The sequence below is a fragment of the Vicugna pacos genome, chromosome 2, assembly GCF_048564905.1.
Source record: "Vicugna pacos chromosome 2, VicPac4, whole genome shotgun sequence".
In the NCBI taxonomy this organism is placed as follows: Eukaryota; Metazoa; Chordata; class Mammalia; order Artiodactyla; family Camelidae; genus Vicugna; species Vicugna pacos.
Genome location: NC_132988.1, coordinates 117,697,619 through 117,717,262, shown reverse-complemented (window position 1 = coordinate 117,717,262; position 19,644 = coordinate 117,697,619). Strand labels below are relative to the sequence as shown.

Genomic DNA, 19,644 nt, shown 5'->3' with positions numbered 1-19,644 from the left:
TGAGCCCCAAACTCACCAGCACATCCCCAGGGGGCACCTGCCATGCTGAGCTCACACTGCACACCCGACAGTTACCCCTTGAAAACCACTGGCTGCTTCTTGCCTCCCAGTCTGTGCCTGTGCTGCTCCCTCTGCCTGGACAGCGTTGTCCCCTTCATCCTGGCCAGCTTCTAGTCGAGCTCCCCGAGGTCCAGGGCTGGGTCAGGTGCCTCCTCTGCTCTCCATTTCTCCTGAGTTGGCTCTGACCCATATCACCTTCTGTGTACTGTGCACAGCATGGTCTGGGCACATAGGTAGACACTGAGTCAATGTGGGATAGATGGGTGGATGGAAAGATGGATAGGTGTTGAAGAAAAAGAGCAGAAAGAAGGAAGGATGGAAAAAAGAGGGAGTCATCGAGGGAGGGAGGCAATGATGGGGGGAGGTGTATGTTGGATACATGGATGAGTGGATGATGAGTGAGTGGATGGGACGATAGATGGATGGATGGATGGATGGATAGAAGCACAGGTGAATGAATGGATGGCTAAGATGCATCCCAAGGGTGAAGCCTGAACCCCAGGATGTGACTTCAGCAGAGCCCAGTGAGATAACGGGCAGCAGGTCCCCTCCATGGCCTCAGTGAGAAAGCTCTCAGGCATTGAGTGCCACACCCCAGGGGATATGAGGCCAAGTGGGGCAGGACCAGCTGGATCCGCCTTCCCCGTGGCGGGGTGCTCTGCAGAGGGCAGAAATGAAAGAAGCCCGCTGGCAGTGCAGCCCTGTCAGGAGGGGGCAGCCGACGGCCCTGATCACCATGGGAGCCGCAAGAATGTGGGCAGGGGCGGTGTTGTGAGGGGGCTGCAGGGAGGAGGTGACCTGGGGAAGCAGGTGGCTCCAAGGGCGGTGCTGGACAGACCACCTCTGCTCCCCTAGGAGGCTCCAGCCACCCCTCGCCAACCCCCGGAAGCCCCACCGTCACTATCCACCCGAAGGAAATCCGGACCTTCTTCATTCACTTTCGAAAGCAGTGAGCCCTTGGCAGTTGTGTGGCCTCAGGATGCAGAGAAGCAGCGTGGAGCGGTGAGGGGTCACTGCCCATCTGGCAGGCCTGCGGCAGGACATGGATGGAACTGGGGTGTTCTGATCTCTTCAATAAACATTGCACTGAGGACCTGTTTCTTCCCCTGCCCCCAAGAGCCAGCCCTCCCTCTCCTCTCCACTCATGTGTGAGAGCTTCACACAGGCTCACGTTCCTTGTTCATTCGCCAAAGTCAAAGACAGGAGGTTCTCCCAGAGACAGAGGTAATACTCACAGGGTTACCAAAATGCATCTGCCTGCAGGCTTCGCCGGGTCTCACCAAGGTCACCAGTGATGACCATGGCCCTGCTGCGTGCAGGGGGCCTTCACAGGCTCATCCCAGGCTGATGACACCCCTGAAGGGTGTGGCTGTGCCCACTGGACAGGGGAGGGAGCTGTCCACCCCAGACTCCTCCCCTGCCCCAGGGGGACACCTGACAATCAGGAAGGCCTCCTAGCTTAGGCCACCAAGAGATGCTTATAAGAACTATTAATGACAAGAAAATTGTAATTCCACTGTCAGGGGTGAGTCGAAAGGACTGGAAACGTACATCCTCCGGAAACTCTCTCATGCATATTCGTAACAGCATTATCCACAATCGCCAAAAGGTGGACACGACTCAAGTGTCCATCAGTGATACCTAAATACACAAAACATGCCATATCTACACAGTGGAATATTACTCAGCCATAAAAAGAACAAAGGCCACTACAAACATTATATAAGTGAAGGAAGCCAGACACGAAAGGCCACATGCTGTGCCATTCCATCTCCATGAAGTGTCCTGATGAGGCAAATCCACGCAGGTTGAAAATAGAGTCCTAGTTCCCGGGGGCCGGGGGAGGAGAGAACAGGTGTGATGCCTGGCAGGTCTGGGGTGTCTCTGCGGGGTGGTGTGATTGTTGGAGAATTAGATAGTGCTGAGGGTGGCACGGTTTTGTGAATGCACCAAAACCCGCTGAACCGTGTACTTGGAAAGTATGAGTTTTATGGTGTGTGATTACATCTCAGTGGCAAATGTTCTGCGAGAGTCAACTCTGAGATGCAAGGAGGTCGTATGGTCCCCAGGGCTGAGGGATGTCCTGAGGGAAGGACAGACTTGGAAGGGCTTGACCTCCTGGGAGAGGGTGGCCTGTGACAGCGGACAGCAGAGTCCTTCTCTGGCCCGGCCAGTGGGAGCTGCTCTGGAGCTGCGGGCAGGGGAGGTCCTGGGCGTGCAGATGGGAGCGGCCACGGGCGACCGGGGACACGCGGCGCGGGGAGCCGGGCCGGAGGGGCGGAGGCCTTCGCCGCCCGTGGGTGCCCGGGGCCCGGCTGCCGCGCCGGGCAGGCCGGGCTGTGGCTGCGGAAAGGCCAACCGCGCTCGCGGCGAGGACGAACTCCGTCCCAGAGGAGTTCCGCCGACGGCCGGGAGCAGGTGACCGGGCCGCGCTCGGGGTGACGCCGGCAGCCGGCAGAGGGCAGGAGCGTGGCGCCTCGCAGGCCCGCGGCGCGTCTGGGTCGTGCGGGCTGCAGGGGGGCGCCGGCACGCGCCCCTCGGAGCAGCCCCGCGCCGGCCGTGCGGGGCCGCGGGGCCCGCGAGGGGCGGCCCGGCCCGAGGGAGGGGCCCCGCTCGGCCTCGGCCCGCCGGGCCCGGAGACGGGGCCTCCGGTGCGCCTGCGCGAGAGGCGCGCGCCGCCCCGGCTCTGGGCCGGCAGCCGGGCGCGGGGCGGGGGGCGCGCGAGAAGCCTCTGCGCTCTCGGCCCGCTGCCACTTCCGGGCCCCCAGGCGGCCCTCCTCGGGCCGTGTTGGGAACAGCCCAGGGAGGGGCTGGGCCGGGTTCTGGCCCGTGTTTAACCTTTCCCGGGACAGGCCCTGGGGCGGGAGCGGGGGCCTGCGGAGGGCTCTCGGCATCGTCAGCTTTGCTGTCTCAAAGCCTCACGTGACGAAGGAGCAGCAGAACCTCCACTGTCCCCTGCAAACAGGAGCTCCGTTCAGGGCCCTTCCCACCGAACTGTCACTGTCGTTCCTGGATGTGCTGGGCTCTGTCCTGAGCGCTTGACACCTGGGGTCTCCAATCCGCCAGCAACCAGCGTGCGAGGTCAGGTTTCCTGACTCCTTGAGGACAATCCAGAGTCTTCCTCTGCTCCCTGTGGGCTCTGCCCGCCCCTCCGCAGCCTCCTGTCTCCCCTCCTTGTCTGCTTCAGCCACATCAGTCTTGTGGTTCCTCTAAAGCCCCAACCACAACCCCACCTCAGGGCCTTTGCACCTGCCATTCCTGCTGCCTGCAAAGCTCCTACCCCAGTGCTGCTCGGCTCCCTCCCTAGTTCCATTCAGGTCTCTGCCCAAAGGTCCCTTCCTCCTCTGTCCACTCTAAGCAGGGTGTCAGCCCTCCCCACCAGTCCCTCTCTGCTCCCCTCTCCCCACCACCCCCAGCCAGGCTTTCTCCTTCTCCAAGCCCTCCCAGCACTCGTCAGTATGTAGGGGGGTTACCTGTCCATCCATGTGCTGTCTGTGCCCTCCCAGCAGGTGTGAGCTTCACAGAGGAGAAACTGCTGGGCCGCCAGGCAGAGTCGTGCCCGGACACGCCTGGTCCTTGGTCACCATTCAGTAGATGCGCTGCAGCCGCAGGGACGAAGGGGCTCTGTGACTTTCCTTCAGTAGAAGAGTGAGGATAGGAAGGTGGGGGTCCCCCTGGCCTCATCTGACCCCCCTTCCAGGGCCATGGCCTTGGACTGACCATCCCTTGGAAAGGGTCCTGTGCGCCTAGGGGGACCTCTGATACTGCGGCCCCTCACCCTGGCCCTGTTGTCCCTAGGAGGGCCCCCCAGAGCCTGGCCATAAGGTTCTGTGTGACCAGGGAGAAATGGAAGCTTCATCTGCACTGAGTCCTGGGATGTGGCAGGGCCCCACCCCCAGTGACTACTAACCCGAGGTCCTGATGGTGCACACCTTTCAGGCACCTCTGGGTGAGCAGAGCAACAGCCCTGGGGGATGGCTATCAAACTGCTCTCACGCATGGTCATCTGGAATCCTGCAGGGAAGCGAGGGAGCTGGGTGTTAAGGGGAATAAAATCTGATATGGGAACAAGGGTCACTTTAGCTGCACCTGCCACAAAACCATCCAACACTGTCACCTGCCCCCCACAGGGTAGCAGGGCTGAGATGCCAGCACTGAGTCCTCAGGGTGTGCACCTCTGAGGAGAAGTGATCATCCTGACCCACGGCTTCTGTTGGGTCTGAATAATTAACTGCAAACTATCCAGTGATCTGGGATGATTTTTCTGTTAAATGTCTGCCCAAACTGCTCTCCCTCTTCTGTGCCCAGGATGCTGTTCCCTGAGTGCCACATGTCAGCCTGCTGCAGCCATAAATGTCATTGGCTGGTTCTGGGAACAGATGAAGCCACGGCCAGCCGGGCCTTGACTGTGGGTGTGGGGCTAGAGTCGGGCCCTTCTGTCCAGCAGATGCTGTTGGACACCCCGGTGGGCGACAAGACCAGCTCTCAGGACTGGCCAGGGAGTCTCTGTTGGGGTCCAAGGAGCCTCCTGAAATCCCCCCGAGGAGAACCACACGAGCACCTGCATGAGTACATGGGCTCGTGTGTGTTATCGCCATCGACCCTGTGGCCCTTGGAGGCATTCCTTGACTAGACAGATTGCCTTTGGCCCTGGGCTTGCTGCTAGCGAAAAGAATCCATGGGGGAAAATTACATGATCCTGGTCCTGGAGAGGAAGGCAAGGCCACTGACCCATTTCACAGATGAGGAAACTGAGTCTTAGGGTGGCAGAGGAGCCGCACTCCTACCCTGCCTCTGTGGCCAGCGGTCTGCCCATGAATGCTGAGACACTGGCCTTCAGAGCGGACTCAAGGCATCATTTCCAGGTTCTCCCAGCGGCCAGTTCTGGGAGGTGGGCTGAGTGACTCCGGCTTCTTTGTCTTGTTGGCCCTGGAGCCCAGCATGGGGCTGGCACATAGCAAGTGCTCAGAAATCACTTTTTGATGAATACATAAGGAACCAGAAATTGAGGGGGATTTGGCCTGAAAACGAGATGGCTGGGGACCACCTCCGTCCTTCGGGTCTGAAGGGCTGCCTGAGCAATAAGGATGAGCATTGGGGGTTGGGGGAGGACAGACGGGACATGGTATTTCCCTCCAGGTAAGAATGACGCTCCTGCCTTCAGAGCTTCTCAGCGCTGGAACCAGTGAGCCGGGCCAAGCCTCAGCCTGCTGAGCCCACTGGCGAGCTGAATGTGGGGAAAAAAAGAAGACGGCCAAGCTGGACTCCGGGGGTGGGGCCTGAGGAAAAGACCAGCTGAGAGAGTGGGGATGCTGGTGAGAAAGAAGAGTTGGGAGAAGAACCGAGACTCCCTCTGTGGTCACTTCAGATTGTGATGCCTGGTGTCGCCATCTAAGGCAGTGTCAAGTCCCAAGTGGGGAAGGAAGCCAGGAGCTCGGGGACAAGGGCTGGGCCTCGGTTTCCTCAGCTGTCATGGAATTCCTCAGCTGGCTCTGGGTGCACTGAATAATATTCCATTGTCTGGACATATCCCCACATTTTATTTATCCAGTCAGTAGTTGATGGACATTCGTGCTTCCATTTTTTGGCCATTATCAATAATTCTGCCATGAACGTCTGCGCACAAGTTCTTGTTTGGACAAGTGTTTTTGGTTCTCTGGGGTTCATACCTAGGAGTGGAGTTTCTGGGTCATAGATAATGTAACATTTACCGTTTTGAAAACCTTTACCAAACTCTTTTCTTAACGGCTGTGCCATTTTAAATTCCCGGCAGCAGTGTCTGAAGGCTCCATTTTCTCCTCATCCTCACCAACACGTATTATTTTTCTTGCTTTGATTTTCGCCATCACAGGAGGTATTATGTCTCTCGCTGGGGTTGGGGTTTGCATTTCCCTGATGACCAATGACGTTAAACAATTTTTATGGGCTGTTGACCATTTGTCTTCTCTGGAGAAATGTCTGTTCAAGTCCTTCGTCCGTTTTTTAATTGGGTTGTCTTTTGTTTTTATTATCTGCTTTTATACTTGAAGACAAGGATCAGAGAGGGTGCTTGCCCCCAGCCACACAGCCGGAAGGAGGGAATACAGCGTCTGAAGCCCAGTGGGTACTGACTCAAGCCCTGTGCCCCTTCTACGTGTACATGGGGGACTGGTGGTTGGGGCCGGGCCAGGCCCCTACTCTGGGGATCCCCGTGAGCTTCCTACCCAGTTGCTTGGGGATGTATCTATGACCTCTGTGGTTCTCATCTGGGCATCTCTGGGGATGTGACCAGGAGGTCCTCAAGTCACTCTCTGAGAAACACAGGTTTCTGGTTGGCCACAGGGCATGTGGTTCTTGACCAAGAACATGTGGCCCTGGGTATGCCCTGGGCTTGAGAGCAGAGAATCCTGGGTCCACCCTGCAAGGCTGCCGTGTGGCCATGGGCCACCCCCTCTCTGAGCCTCCGTTTCCTTACCTCTGCAGTGGTGAGAGAGGGACGGGATTGGGTGTTGCTTAGAAAGCCATTAGGAATGACCGGGGGACACTCCCTGTTTTCACACGTCTGTCTGTCTGTCTGTCTCCCTCCTGGATCGAGATCCTCCAAGGCAGCAGAGCTGGCTCCACTGCGAGAGATGGGCCAAGTGGAAGAGGCCCCGAGGGAAACCTCTGACACCCCCGATGACTGACTCATCAGGGATATCCTATAGCATCAGAAACACGGGCCCCCAGGGGCCACCTGGTCCCTCTGTTCACGGTGCTGAGAGCTCCCACCGTTGACTGTTGGACCTGCACTTGCACAGAACTCAATGCTCTGCCTGCCTCCTACACCCAGTGCCCCATCTCAGGCCCCAGGAACACAGGGCGGGAGTGGTTGAGGAGGCGCGAGGGGATGCCGGGGCGGGCAATCCCGGAGGAGCTCCGAGGCAGATGCAGTGGGGCAGTACGAGGGCTTGGGACCCTCAGAGTGGGGTCCTTTCGCACCTGCCCCCAAATGCTGGCTGCGGGGTCAAGTCACCTCCCCAGCCTCAGGGCCTGGTCTCCAGAGAAAGGGTCAGCAGTGATGGGGAGAGCTCCAAGCATGCTTGGGGGTGCGTTCACTGTGAACGGTTGTTAAAAGGATAAGCAGCCGCTCTCTGGGATGCAGCTGGCTTTGCCTGCAAAGAGGGATGGTTCTCCCCAGATGGATGTGGGTTTGCTGCAGCTCCGCTGTCCATACAAGAAGTCCTTTGCATGGTCCTCTTTGTAGGCTGCAGAGCGGATGGTCCTGGAGCTCCCAGAGTCCCCCAGGCCAGGGTTCTGGGGCTGTATTGGGGGCGGAGGGCAGCTGGGAGCCCGCTGAAGTGGATCCTGAGGACCCCTGCCAGAAAAAGGTATCTCCAAAGCTGATATGAGTTGAATTACGTCCCCCCCAAAATATACGGTTAAGTCCCAACCCCCGGTACCTCAGAAAGTGACCTCATTTTGATACAGGGTCATTGCAGATGTAATTAGTTAAGATGCAGTCAGGCTGGATTAGGGTGGAGCCAATCTGATGTGACCAGTGTCCTGATCAGAAGAGGTGCACAAGCAAAAGGCCATGTGACAGCGGAGGCAGTGGTCAGTCAAAAGGCTGCAGCCACAGGGTGAGGAAGCAGAGGGCTGCCGAGGGGCAGGTCCGGAAGGACCCTCCCGACAGGTCCCAGGAGGAGCGTGGCCCACCGACACCTCAGCTTCAGACTTCTAGACTCCAGAGCTGTGTGCCACTACTTGGTTACGGCAGCCTTAGGAAGCTGACACAAATGCCCACTCAGGTCGGGCGCCCAGTAGGTTGATAAATGTTTGCTGAAGGAATGATGTGTACCGAGCGCCTCCTGCAGAACAGGCCCGGGACTGAGGATCTGCTGAGAGCTGAACCTTCTGCGTTCACTCCTCGCTGGGCACGGCACTCTGGGAAGCACCTCAGGGCAGCCATTCACTTCAACCACAAGGTGGCGCTCTGAGGCCAGCACTAGCGCTGTTCTCGTTTTCCCGCAGACCAGGAGAGTGACGAGCCACCGGCCAGGGTCGCGTGAGCAGCCCTAAGTCCAGAGCCTTGTCCAGCCAACACCACAGTACTGCCTCCTAGCCGATTGCACGTCATACAGTAGGTGCCCAATAGATGCTCCAGCTCTATATGTGTTCACTGCTTTTCCCCAGCGGTGCTGAGAAGGCTGTGGGATTCTGTAAGAGTCCTTGGTTTTCAAGTAAGAGAAGGGTTTTGCTTTCTCACCACAGGCTGCCGCAGCCTCTAGTTTGCTGCCTGAGATCCAGTGAATAAGGGCTGATTTAATTCTACCTTTGAAATTGTCACTTCCTCCAAGAGGCCTCCCCCGAGCAGCCCCCATCTGTGTCAGTATCCTCTTGTAGCTTGAGTCGTGTCCTCCCAAAGAGATACGCTGAGGTCCTAACCCCTGGTAGCTTTGAGTATGACCTCAACTGGAAATGGGGTCTTTGCAGATGGAGCCAATTCAGGGTGGGCCCTGTTCCAACGTGAGGTGGATAAGGTATCCTTCTAAGGGGCACAGAGACCCACAGGAAAATGCCACATAATGACAGAGGCAGAGATTACAGTGGTGCATTTACAAGCCAGGGAACGCCACGCCTTGTCGACAGCCACCGGATGTCGAGGGAGACCTGGAAGAGACCTTCCCTGGGCCTCCAGAGACAGCGCAGCCCCACAAACACCTTGATCTCAGACTTCTGGCCTCCAAAACTACGAGAGGATAAGTTTCTGGTGTTTTAAGCCACCCGGTTTGTGGTCCTTTGTTAGAGCAGCCCCAGGAAATGAAAATATACCCCAAGTGGCCTGTGCTCATCCTGTTCCACCTCCCACCCAGCATATTCTAGAGCTCAGCTGTTGGACCTTCCATCGGAGTTCAGATGACACGGACACCCTCCCCTCCATGCGTTACATCCCTGTGTTTGCAGGGCAAGGAGGTGCAGTTCTAGAAAAATCAACGTCTCTGGAGTCAGACAGTAGTGGGTTTGGGGCCCCCCAGGTACATCTCAAGCCACCTCTTCCATAAAAGTGGCCACATTGGTACTGCCTTGAGAGATGTGAGGATTAAGTGGGACAGATGTGCAAACACCTGGACAATACCCGATTCTACCTGGTCATCAATAAATGCTTCTTGAATTGACTTGAATAGAATAACAAATCCCTTGGGTGGGGCAGTGCATTCAATAGATAAAATTAAATGTCTGTTAATTTCATAGGCTCACAAAATTGAAAAGATTAATTGCACAGTATTTTAATCTGCTATTTACACAGATTGGAAAAGAATAGCTCCATTATACCAGGTTTTGTACTTTCTAAAAAGAAAAAAAAAAGCCAAAGGGAGGTAAGTTATTTTTTCTTTACATGAAATTAATCCACCACTCATTGACATGGTCCTGCATTTGTGTTCCTCAGCCTCCTAAATACGAGGAGCCCAATTTATCCACCGCATCTGCATTTGAACATTTTTAGAATGCCTTCAAATTAGTGTTGTTATGATTTATTTTCACCAGAGATTTGCAAAATATTTACCTAAGCTATTATGTACTGCAGGTGAGTCATTCAGGGAATGGATGGGTGGTGTCTGCAGAGTGGGTGCTGCCCTACAAAACTAAGCAGGTAGGGAAGAGACGGGGCATGCGGATGCAAGCCTCCTCCCTCCAGGGGAGCCCTTCCCGCCCCGCCAGGGCTTCCCCTGTGTTTAGCCTCCCCTGAATCTGCATTGCCCAGAGAAGAAAGCTGAAGCTCTTTGACTTGGCTGGGGTGCCCTTTATGAACTGGCCCAGCCTCGTCCACTTTCACGATGCACCTGCCCCTTCATGCTCACCTTGCTTACTCCACTCCGGTGATAAGTGGCTTGTAGCCGCATAAACAGGCATCCGTCTGCTCAGCCTGGGTACCATCGCCCCTCCCTCCAAATTCTTGTCCATCCTCCCATTTCTTAGGAAGCCTCTCTTTTGCTCACCTCCCTGCCTCCTCCCCATCTATGAGGGTCCCTCTGGGCTCACCCAGCCTCCACTCCACAGATCCTGGAAGGCAAAAACTCTTTGGACAGACCCCATCCCATCCCAGTGCCTGTTTGTTCCACCGAACTGAAAAATGAGGACTCCAGTGATGCACTTATTCACTAATATCTGAGGTCCTCAAAATAGGACATGCTTTTTAATGAAAGTTTACTAAATATTTGTGAATGAATGAATGAGTAAGTGGGCAAGTGAGTTCACGAATCAGGTATTCTCCTCTGGAAGATTTTCTAGCCCTGAGATGTAACCAAATTACACTAAATACAGTTAAGTCTTTGTAAAACCTTCAGGTTGAGAGCAAATTTAATTACATTATTTTAAAAATTCCCAAAGATGCAATAAAGTGCAGTGAAGTCCTTTCTATACTCCTGACATGACCACCTAATACTGTTAAATCAGAATTTTATAAAGCGTAGTTTTATTGGATCTGATTTCGCTGGACTTTTTCATAAGATGACACATTTGTTTTGAACTGAAGGGAATGAAACTGCAGCCTACAGCTCTTAGGCACTTACCACTGGTCAAGAACATGCTGGGCATTTTTATACACATTCTATTACCGTCGGGGATGCTGGGCCCAAGTGATGCTTCATCCTCAATGTCTTCCTCAACAGTCATCACCGTGACCATCACCACCAACCTCAGGAAGTGTCAGTCACCACATGGGTGAAGTCCTCCCTTATCAGCTGTGTGACTTTGGGCAGGTTAATACACCTCTCTGAGGGGTCTAGTCGGGATCCTGAAAACAAGGCGACCTTTGTGCTTCCTTTCCGCTTCCCCACTCCCAAGTCCTGCAAGTACATGCCAGATACTCCATGTGGTCCCTTTGCTCTGAGTTGTCAGGGAAAGGAAGATGGGAGAGAGAGAGAGAGAGAGGGAGAATGTCTAATTAACTTACTGTCAACCCAGAAGATCAGCTGCATTACAGGACATAGATGTAGGGGCACCTGTTTCAAAACCAACCTCATAAAGACAGATGACAAAGTCCCTCCCAGGATGGGGAGATGACAAAAGTCACTGAGAGTAGGCTCCAGGGAGAGACCCTTTCCCTGTTGGTGGCTGTTGGGGTCACCCCACGTCATTCACTGGCTTTCACACAACCTGAAAGCTCACTGGGCTCAGCAGGTGTCCAGTGTGCAAGAGAAAGATCCTCGTGCTCGGGGGGGCTCCCCTATTGCCCCCACTTCCTGGATTCCCCTGGGCTCTGCCTTGGAACCCACACCAAGGGTGTCACTTCTTACAGTCCCCTTTGCAAACTGCTGTCCTCATTCATATTCCACAGCACATCCAGTGAATCATTTCCACCTCACTTGTGTTTTAAATCTTCAGCACTTTGTTCCTATTTTTATATTTTTAAAAATTGCCAGTTATTTGACACATACAGAGATATGTCATAATGCATGTGATTATGGAGCAGGATGATAAAAAAGTCAAAACAGCGATGAAGTCTACACGAAGGCTAGACCCCCTATTCTACGTGCTCCTTCCTGCCCAGACCTACCACCCCTCCACACGAGGAGCCCCTCTCCTGAATGGTACCTCAGTCATCACCTTACTTCTTTACAGTTCGGTCAGAAAGCTGTAGCCCTAAACCATCTAGTGCTTGGCTGAGCGTGGCTTTTTGCACTCGATGTAAATAGAACGTTCTGTGTGTGTCCTTCAAGGGGTTGCCTTTTTCACTCAGGGTTATGTGTTGATGCAAGCAGCGCTCTGCGTTCACTTTTACTGCTCTGCGCTGTTCCCTTGTACGAATGTGCCGGAATCCATGCATCCTCTTGTGAGCTGACATGCGGTTGCTGCCCACACTTTGCTCTCAGGAAGATGCGCCCTGGCTGTTCCTGTGCGTGTTCCCGGGACATGGGCTCTAAGCGTTCCTGTAGGTTATTGGCTAGAAAGGGATTGCTGGGCTTGGGGTGTCGGGTCATCAGCTTTACTGACGGGACACTGTTCTGAGTCCACCCTCCCCAGCAGTGGAAGACCCCGCCATCTCTGCACGTTTACAGACTTTCTAGATTTTGCCAATCTAGTGGGTGTCCGTGGTTTTGCATGTGAATTTAATGTAATTAATTTTTCCCTGGAGAGCTTTTCATGTTTCCAGACCCTTCTCATGAGCTCTTCCAGGAGATACCTGTTTTGGGCAAATGTTTTTATTGAGTTCACTGACTTCTTGTTGACATTTGGAAGCTCTTTGTACATTTTCTGTGTTAATCACTTGTTCATTTCATAGGTGGTGGATGCATTCTCCCTACATGTGCTTGTCTTTTCATTTTGTTTATGGTATCTTAAGTTCTTGATTTATTGTAGAAGATTGTCTTCCTCTTTTGACTTGAGACATTTCATCTCACTTCCAGGGTCAGAAGGATAGTCTTCCATAATGTCTTATAAAATTTCAAGTGCCAAATGCTTTTCACATTTAAATCTTTGATTTGATCAGAATTGATTTTTGTGTGGGGTTTGAGGTAGGGATCTAAATTAAATTTTTTCCAAAGGGAGAACAACTCTTCCAGCATCGCTAGTGACAGGTCTTCCCCTTCCCACTGCTCTATAGCGCCCGCTCCGCGGAACCTCTAGTCTCCTTACACGCCCTGCCCTGCTGGATTCTATGCTGCCCCATCGACCTAACTGTCTGCTCTTGCACCGACATCACACGCCATAAGGATCGTAACTCTATGATAAGTCTTGCTGATAGGTTCTCCTCCTAAATTCATTTTTATTCTAAAAATAAGTAACTAGCTGCTCCAGTCCTATTTCTGGTGCTCACGAACACCCTCGGCTGTATGTCAGCTTGCCTTTGTGCTGGTGCTGTTTCATTTGTCCAGGAAGGGCCAGTTGTACCCTACTCCCCTGATTCCTGTGCCTGGAGCCCCAGCTGATGCCTTCTGGCTCCTTTGGACTCGGTGCAGACGGGCTCTCCTCCGTGAAGGGGGTCGGGGGGCTGGCCTGCCTGGTCACGTGCCCTTCTACAGCGCACCTTGTGCACCTTGTGTATTTCAGTGCACAGTGCCACTCACCACACTGTGCGCTTCGTGGGCTGCAAGCATCTCACATTCAGGATCGGGTTTGTCTTGTTGCCTCTGGTAGCCTGAACGTCTGCACTGAGTCTGGCCTCAGCCTGGGGGATGGTGCTGCTTCTGCATTGCTGCCTTCTGGCCAGCTCCTCCCCAGTGGAATGTGAGATCTTTGAAGGCTGGGCCCAGGCCTTATTCCTCTCTGCCTGTAGGGGCCTGGCGTGAAGGAGGAGCTTTGTAACTGTTTGTTGAATGACTGAATGATAGAACAAATGAGTGAGTGAACACAGGATGGGTTCCAGTGTGAGGAAACCCAGGGGAGGGACTTCACATCTACATTGACCCACCCATGATACTATGACAACAGGCTCTTTGAGGACCTGAGGTAAGGACTACATGTCCAGACACTCCACAGGGCTGACCCAGGTCCCCTGGCTGCAGGGTTGAAATGGAGGCAGGAAGGCTGGATGGACAGGCCTGGTCCCTTTCCTGGGCACTGGCCAGACAGCAGAGAAAGCACAAAAGATTCCTGCTGCAAAATGAGACGGGCCATAAGATAGTTTAAAAATGTACAAACCCAGATGCTCTACGAAGCCAGGTGGTGGAAAGGTGGGTGCAGAATGGCATGAGAGCAAATGATCATGTTTGGGTTAAAAAAGGCCAAAGCATCCAACAGCCAGCGAGGTTTGCTTTAACGTTCCAGCATGTTCTGTTGATTTATGGCTGTTGCTAGGTAACAGAGTACACTGAGGTGGGTATGATTTTAAAGCTGTGGCTCCTGACCAAAGAAAAGCCATTAATCGGGCTGGGGGCTGGGGGAGGGTGTCAACGCAGCCCAGAGGACCAGGAACTGTTAGAAGCAATTAGAGCAAAGCCAAGGGTGTCCACCCCTCTGCGTTTGCAATCCTTCATGAGTGTATTCAGCGGCAAGGGTGGAGAGTCAGCTGCTGACATGGTTTCTCCTTCAGAAAGACAACAGCATGAATTTATCTTTTCTTTCGCAGTAAATCGATTTAGTGCATGTCTGATTTCTAACCCAGCACCGCTCGTGTGTGGAACGTATGAAGTGTGTAATCTGGATGGTAAGGATTAATTGTCTTCATTTACGTTACAAATAACTCCAGCTTCTCAACAGCACCATTCACTTGCTGAGCACATCCTGGTACCTCTGTGCACCCTGCTGCGGGTCAGGAGCGAATGAGACAGAAGTCCCCCACTTCGTGAAGCTGACGTTTGGAGTCGGAGGGGCAGAGACGAAATAATAGTCATGCTTAACAAGCAAAGAATATTTTGCATTAAAAAGAAGAAAGAAAAAGCAAAGCCAAGTAAAGGGGGCCAAGAATAGGGGTGAGCGTCTGAGGGATGGGGAGCTGGTTGCAGTTGTAAATAGAGGACTCCTGATGGACCTCGTTGAGAAAATGATGTTTGAGCAAAGTCTTCAAGGAAGTGAGGCACTAAGCCTTGGAGATAAGGGAAGAACAATCCAGGCAGAGGGATAATCCATCAGGTGCAAAGGCCCAGAGGCAGGCTGGAGAAACAGCAGGGAGGCCAGTGTGGCTTGGGTAGAGTGAGAGGGGAGGAGTGGGGAGAGGGAAGCAGATCATGTAGGGTCCTCAGGCCTCTGGGAGCCCGTCCTGGTGGGAAGAGGGAGGCACTTGGTGGGGAGGGAAAACTGCAGTTCACTGGGCCGTTCTGTGCTGGCTCCTGTGCTGGGGTGTTGTGCACGTGAGAGGTGTGGGACTCACTTATGGAGTTCGTGGACGAGCAGGCTGAGCCCCTGGTGAAGGGCTGGCAGGAGGTCGAACAGCTGATGAGAGGCCGAGCCCGGGTCCAGGCTTCCACCTGCCGGCTCCTTCTTTGCCTTTGCCTCCCACAAACTCCGTCTTATTCTTCAAGGCGCATCTCAGAGGTCCCCTCCTTCTGAAGCTTTTTCTGACCCCAGCTGGACACCTTATGTTTGGTGCTGCCACAGCCCCTGAGCTGCCCCCTTCTTGTGTTTCAGGTCCTTCCTCTGGGCCGTGGGCCCCTCAGGGCCTGTCCCCAGGATGATTTACACTTTGTCCCCAGAGCTCACTCAGCAAGTGGCTACTGGACAAATGAATGGGAAGGAAGGGGAGGGGGAGAGAGGGAGCAGGTAGGGAGGGTGCACATGTGCAGGGAGGCCTCTGAGAGAGACGAGTGGTGTATGGGGCAGTGGGCGCTGAGCTGGGAGGAACGTCCACTGCAGGCTGAGTGTCTCCAACACACACCTCTTTGCAGGCCCATGTGTGTCCTGCTGCTCCAGGACGCCACCCTTAGGCGGCGGGTGCTGGTCTGAGTCCTGGAGAGCCGAGCTCTGTCCCATCATTGCCCTCCTCACTTGGTACAGTGGTAGCCACCTTTCGGTGGGGAGGAGACCTCACCCCGTACGGACCCCTGAAGATCCCCCCACACCCACCCTCAGCACAGGGCTTCCTGGGGGGCCCGGAGGTGGCGGGGCTGGAGGGCGGAACTGCAGGGGCTCCAAGGAACTGGGATGTGCATTCTGGGGTCTCAGCCTGCTGGCAGGGCCTCCGCTGACTCACAGCCTCCTCAGTCTCTGCTTGGAGGGGGGACTAGGGTGAATGTGTAGAACTTGACACCCAAGCACGGTGGCTGTGGGGAAGTAGAAAGAGAATCAACTCTACCTTTGTTCATTTATTATTCATTCATTCATTCACACCCTCAGAAATTGTCGAGCACCTACCATGGCCTAGTGCTGTTTTGGCTGGGAGGCCCTGTGCTTGTGAAGTGTGTATTCTGGAGACACAGGTGACACAGGTGGAGAGTGAACAGACAAACAAGGAAATGATAATATTCTAGGTTATCACATAAAGCCAAGGGCTGGAGCAGCAAAAAATGAAGCAGGGAAAAGGATTAGAGAGAGAGAGTTGCCATTTCCAATGAAGTCACATCAAGGAAGGCCTATCTGAGGAGGGGATATTTGATTTGGGAGCAGAGGAAGGGAAGAAGCCAGCAGAGGAGTCAGGGGAGAGTGAGACCTCACATCAGCCTGGACACTCACAGCTGCATGGATGGTCCACTCTCAGCTGCAGATGGGGTCCCATGACACTCACCTGGCCAGGTGCCAGTGAAGCACCTTGCTCTGTGCCTGGGACACAGTAGGTGCTCATCACATGCTGCAAGGACAGCTGTGAGTGCCTCCAGTTGTGGGACTGGCCACCCCTGTGGCTCCCTGGGCCTTGGTGCCTTATCCAGTGCCCCAGGCTCAGTGACCACTCGGAGCTCCTCTCCAGCCAGTCTCTCTGGGTCAGGATCCTGACCCCAAACTCCAGTTCCGGACCTGAGGCCCATGCTGCCGAGGGCCGTCCTGTTCCTCATGTCCCTGCTGCAGATTCCCCCACCTCCATGGGGCCCTGTCCGAGTGTGGCTGAGTGTGGGTTCCTGGAAATCAGAGCCTGGAAAGCACATGGGTGCAGGCAGTTTATTTGGGAGGGGAACCAAGTGTGCATCACTGGTCCCTGCTGTAGGGAAAGGGGACTCCAATCCACTGAGATGTGAACAGAAGATTCCAGAGCTGATCCCTGAAAGGGAGGGGTAGCAGCAACTCTCCAGGAACTCTCCTTCCAAATTAGCGGAGGGCGTCCCCAAGCGGCACTAACACCCCGCACTCCAGGCTGCGTGGGCTCAAGACCCAGCGGCGAAGGTGGAGGCCCGGGAGCAGAACGCAGCAGGACACCGGGGTCCTGGGTGACCTGGGCCTGGGCGACAGTCCACTGAGCTGTGGCTAGACCAGAGGCGGGCTGAGGCTCTCATGACATCTTTTCTAGCCTCAGTCTCATTCTTAAGCACCATGGCCCTGGGCAGGCCAAAGATGGGACCTGCCTGGCTGTAGGGCCTGGCCTGGGGGTGGGCAGGTGACCAGGCTGGGGTTTGTGACTGCGGTGAGTCGGGAGGGGCGCTCCTGCTCCAGCCAAGATGCTGTGAGATGTGACTCCCAACCTGCTGCTGGCCGTGGTCTCCCCACATCCAGAGAAGTCCACCTGCAGCAAAGGGGGAGCGGCAGGGGATGAGGCCACTCGAGACCCCCAGGGGGAAACAGAGGCGAGGCAGCCTGGGTCCAAAGCAGTTCAAGCCCCAGGATCCACGTGTCTCCAGGCGGGGCCCGCTTTCTGAGGCTTGGGTTTGTGCTGCCCTTTCGCTAAGCCAGTTTGGACTGGCTCTCTGTCACTTGCAACCCGAGTGCTGATTAACACTGCCTGTCATCCCTGGCACCGCCGTGGGGCCCTCGAGGACAGCAGTTCTCAGGCCCTGCAGCAAGGCCAGCAGGTAGAGCCCGGCCACGGCAATGGTGCCCCCTCTCCAGGCTCTGCTCCAGGACCGGCCCAGCTGCCCTCTGGTATGAACCAGTCCCCCTCTTCCTTGGCTCTCCAAGGCCCTCACGGTTCCAACAGCCCCACTGGATTTGCCTTTCTGGTTCCCTGAGGGATACGTGGGGTAGCCCTGTAGCCCAGTATGGCCCCTGGCTTGACCCACCGAGACACTCACCCAAGCCGGCCCTGCACCGCCTCCCCAGGGCGGAAACGCTGCCCCGCCCCCTATGGGAGGCACCGTGTGGGAGGGAAGGGGAGGGGCTGGCCCCCTGAGTTGCTGATAGGCTTCCCCAGTCATCCATTCATTCATTAATTCATCCAACAATTACTGCAGGAGCCCCTGCTGCCTGCCAGGCACTGGGGGCGCACACAGCAGTGACCACACAAGCAAGGGTCCCTGCCCCGTGGAGCTGACACTGTAGTGAGAGAAGCCAACAACACGAAGACTAGTTGGTAAAATAAATGCTATATTAGTGATAATCACTACAGAAACAGAAGTAAAGCAGGGCAGGGGGTATGAAACATTGCGGCTAAGGCTGCAATTTTAGATAGAGCAGTGCCCCTTTTTAAGCATGGGGAGAGGCTTGGAGCTAGAAAACTACAAGAAAACTGTTAGCCAATCTGACTTCTAAACATAGATTCAAAAACTCAAATAAAAATATTAGCAAAACAAATCTGGCTTTACATATACATATGCATATGTTGGGTCTGCTCTGGGAATATAAGAATGGTTTAAAGATAAACTATTAATTTAATTCACTCACTCCAATAGATTAAAGGTAAAAAGCAAAATGGTCATATCATTAGATACAGCGAAACAAAGCAATTAGCTAAACCAAAAACACCCACATTAGACAAATGTTGACACTCATTCTTGACAAACTCTCCCAGAAAACTAGGGAGGGGGAGAAAGGGCATCTATCAAAACCCAACAGCAAACATCAGTTTTCATAGTGGAACTTTCAAAGCATTGCTAGACTAAAGACAAAGATGCATGCTTTCAGTCATCACTGATATTCAACTCTACCCCATACTGGAACTAACTGGACCGGACAGAAAATGGGGAAAGAATGGCGAGAAAAAGCCCAAATGGTCTTTAATCGCAGACATGATTGTCTATATGGAAAATCCAACAGAATCTGCTCTCAAAATATTTGGAACCATATGACACTTCAACAAAACTGCTGGATACAGGACAGCACAGTAAAGCCAGCAGCATTTCTCCCGAGCAGCAATACCAGTTAGAACACATACGAGGAGGCAAACCCCATTCACAAAAGCAGTGAAATCTGCGGGACACTTAAGATTAAATCCTAGGACAGATGTGCAAGCCCTATACGGAGGCACTGCAGCAGCGAGGGTCAGAGTGGAGCCTCCAACCCACGTCGCAGCCCTGCTGCTGAGTGGCTTAGGTTACTTGACCACTCCCTGCCCCAGTTTCCTCATTTGTAAAAGCAGACAATCATATCATCTGTCGCTCCTGGAAGTTGGGAAGATTAACTGAGTTAAACACAGAGCATTTAGAACAGCAGGCGGCACATATTAACACATAAATGTTCGCTAGCATCGTTAGGAAAAAACTACAACACTTAACTGAAGAACATGAAAGAGTATCTGAATAAATACAGAGATAGACCATGCCCATGGACGAGACAATTCAGCAGCAGAAGTGGATCATAATCCCCACGTTAAATGTATCAGTTCTTTGCAGTTTCAGTGAGAATGACAGAGGGGTGTTTAACGGAATCTGATAAACTGAAGATTTATACTGAAAAGCAAAGGTTCAAGAAAAGTCAAAACAACTTTGAAGAAAAGCAAAGGCTGGTGCCATTTGATCTACTTGAAACTGACTTATTATAAAACTATAATACCCAAGGCACATGGGCCAGATGAAAAAGACAATGGAACAGAACAGAGTCCAGAAATGCACCCACACCTTTACGGGAACTTGGTGCAGAAGAGAACTGGCATTACAATCAGTGGGAGAAAGATGGACTAGTGAAGAAATGATTTGGAAACTAGGTTCTTCTTAAGGAAAAGTATTTAATTAGATCCATACCTGACCCCAAACAGAACATTATGCTCTAGATGGGCTACAATGTACAAAGGAAAAACATTTATAACCCAGGGGATAGAGAAGTATTTATCAAACAAGACACAAAAGGCAAAATACTTAAAAGAAAATATTGATAAATTCCACTACATCA

At 53.5% G+C, this 19,644-nt stretch overlaps 1 protein-coding gene and 1 long non-coding RNA gene across 2 annotated transcripts in view; both read left to right on the top strand.

Moving 5' to 3' along the window:
- Positions 1–1,125, top strand: part of LOC102540711 (epididymis-specific alpha-mannosidase) — a 35,029-nt gene extending 33,904 nt beyond the window's left edge. The window contains exon 19 of the mRNA XM_072946520.1: positions 916–1,125. Within this exon, the coding sequence (XP_072802621.1) occupies positions 916–1,013 (98 nt within the window). The 3' untranslated portion in view covers positions 1,014–1,125. The remainder of the gene's footprint in view (positions 1–915) is intronic.
- A 1,140-nt stretch (positions 1,126–2,265) lies between these two features.
- On the top strand, positions 2,266–4,100 carry LOC140700633 (uncharacterized). Its single transcript, XR_012079097.1, has 3 exons — positions 2,266–2,478; positions 2,977–3,141; positions 3,570–4,100. It is a non-coding gene; the product is annotated as an uncharacterized lncRNA (long non-coding RNA).
- The last annotated feature ends 15,544 nt before the right edge of the window (positions 4,101–19,644 follow it).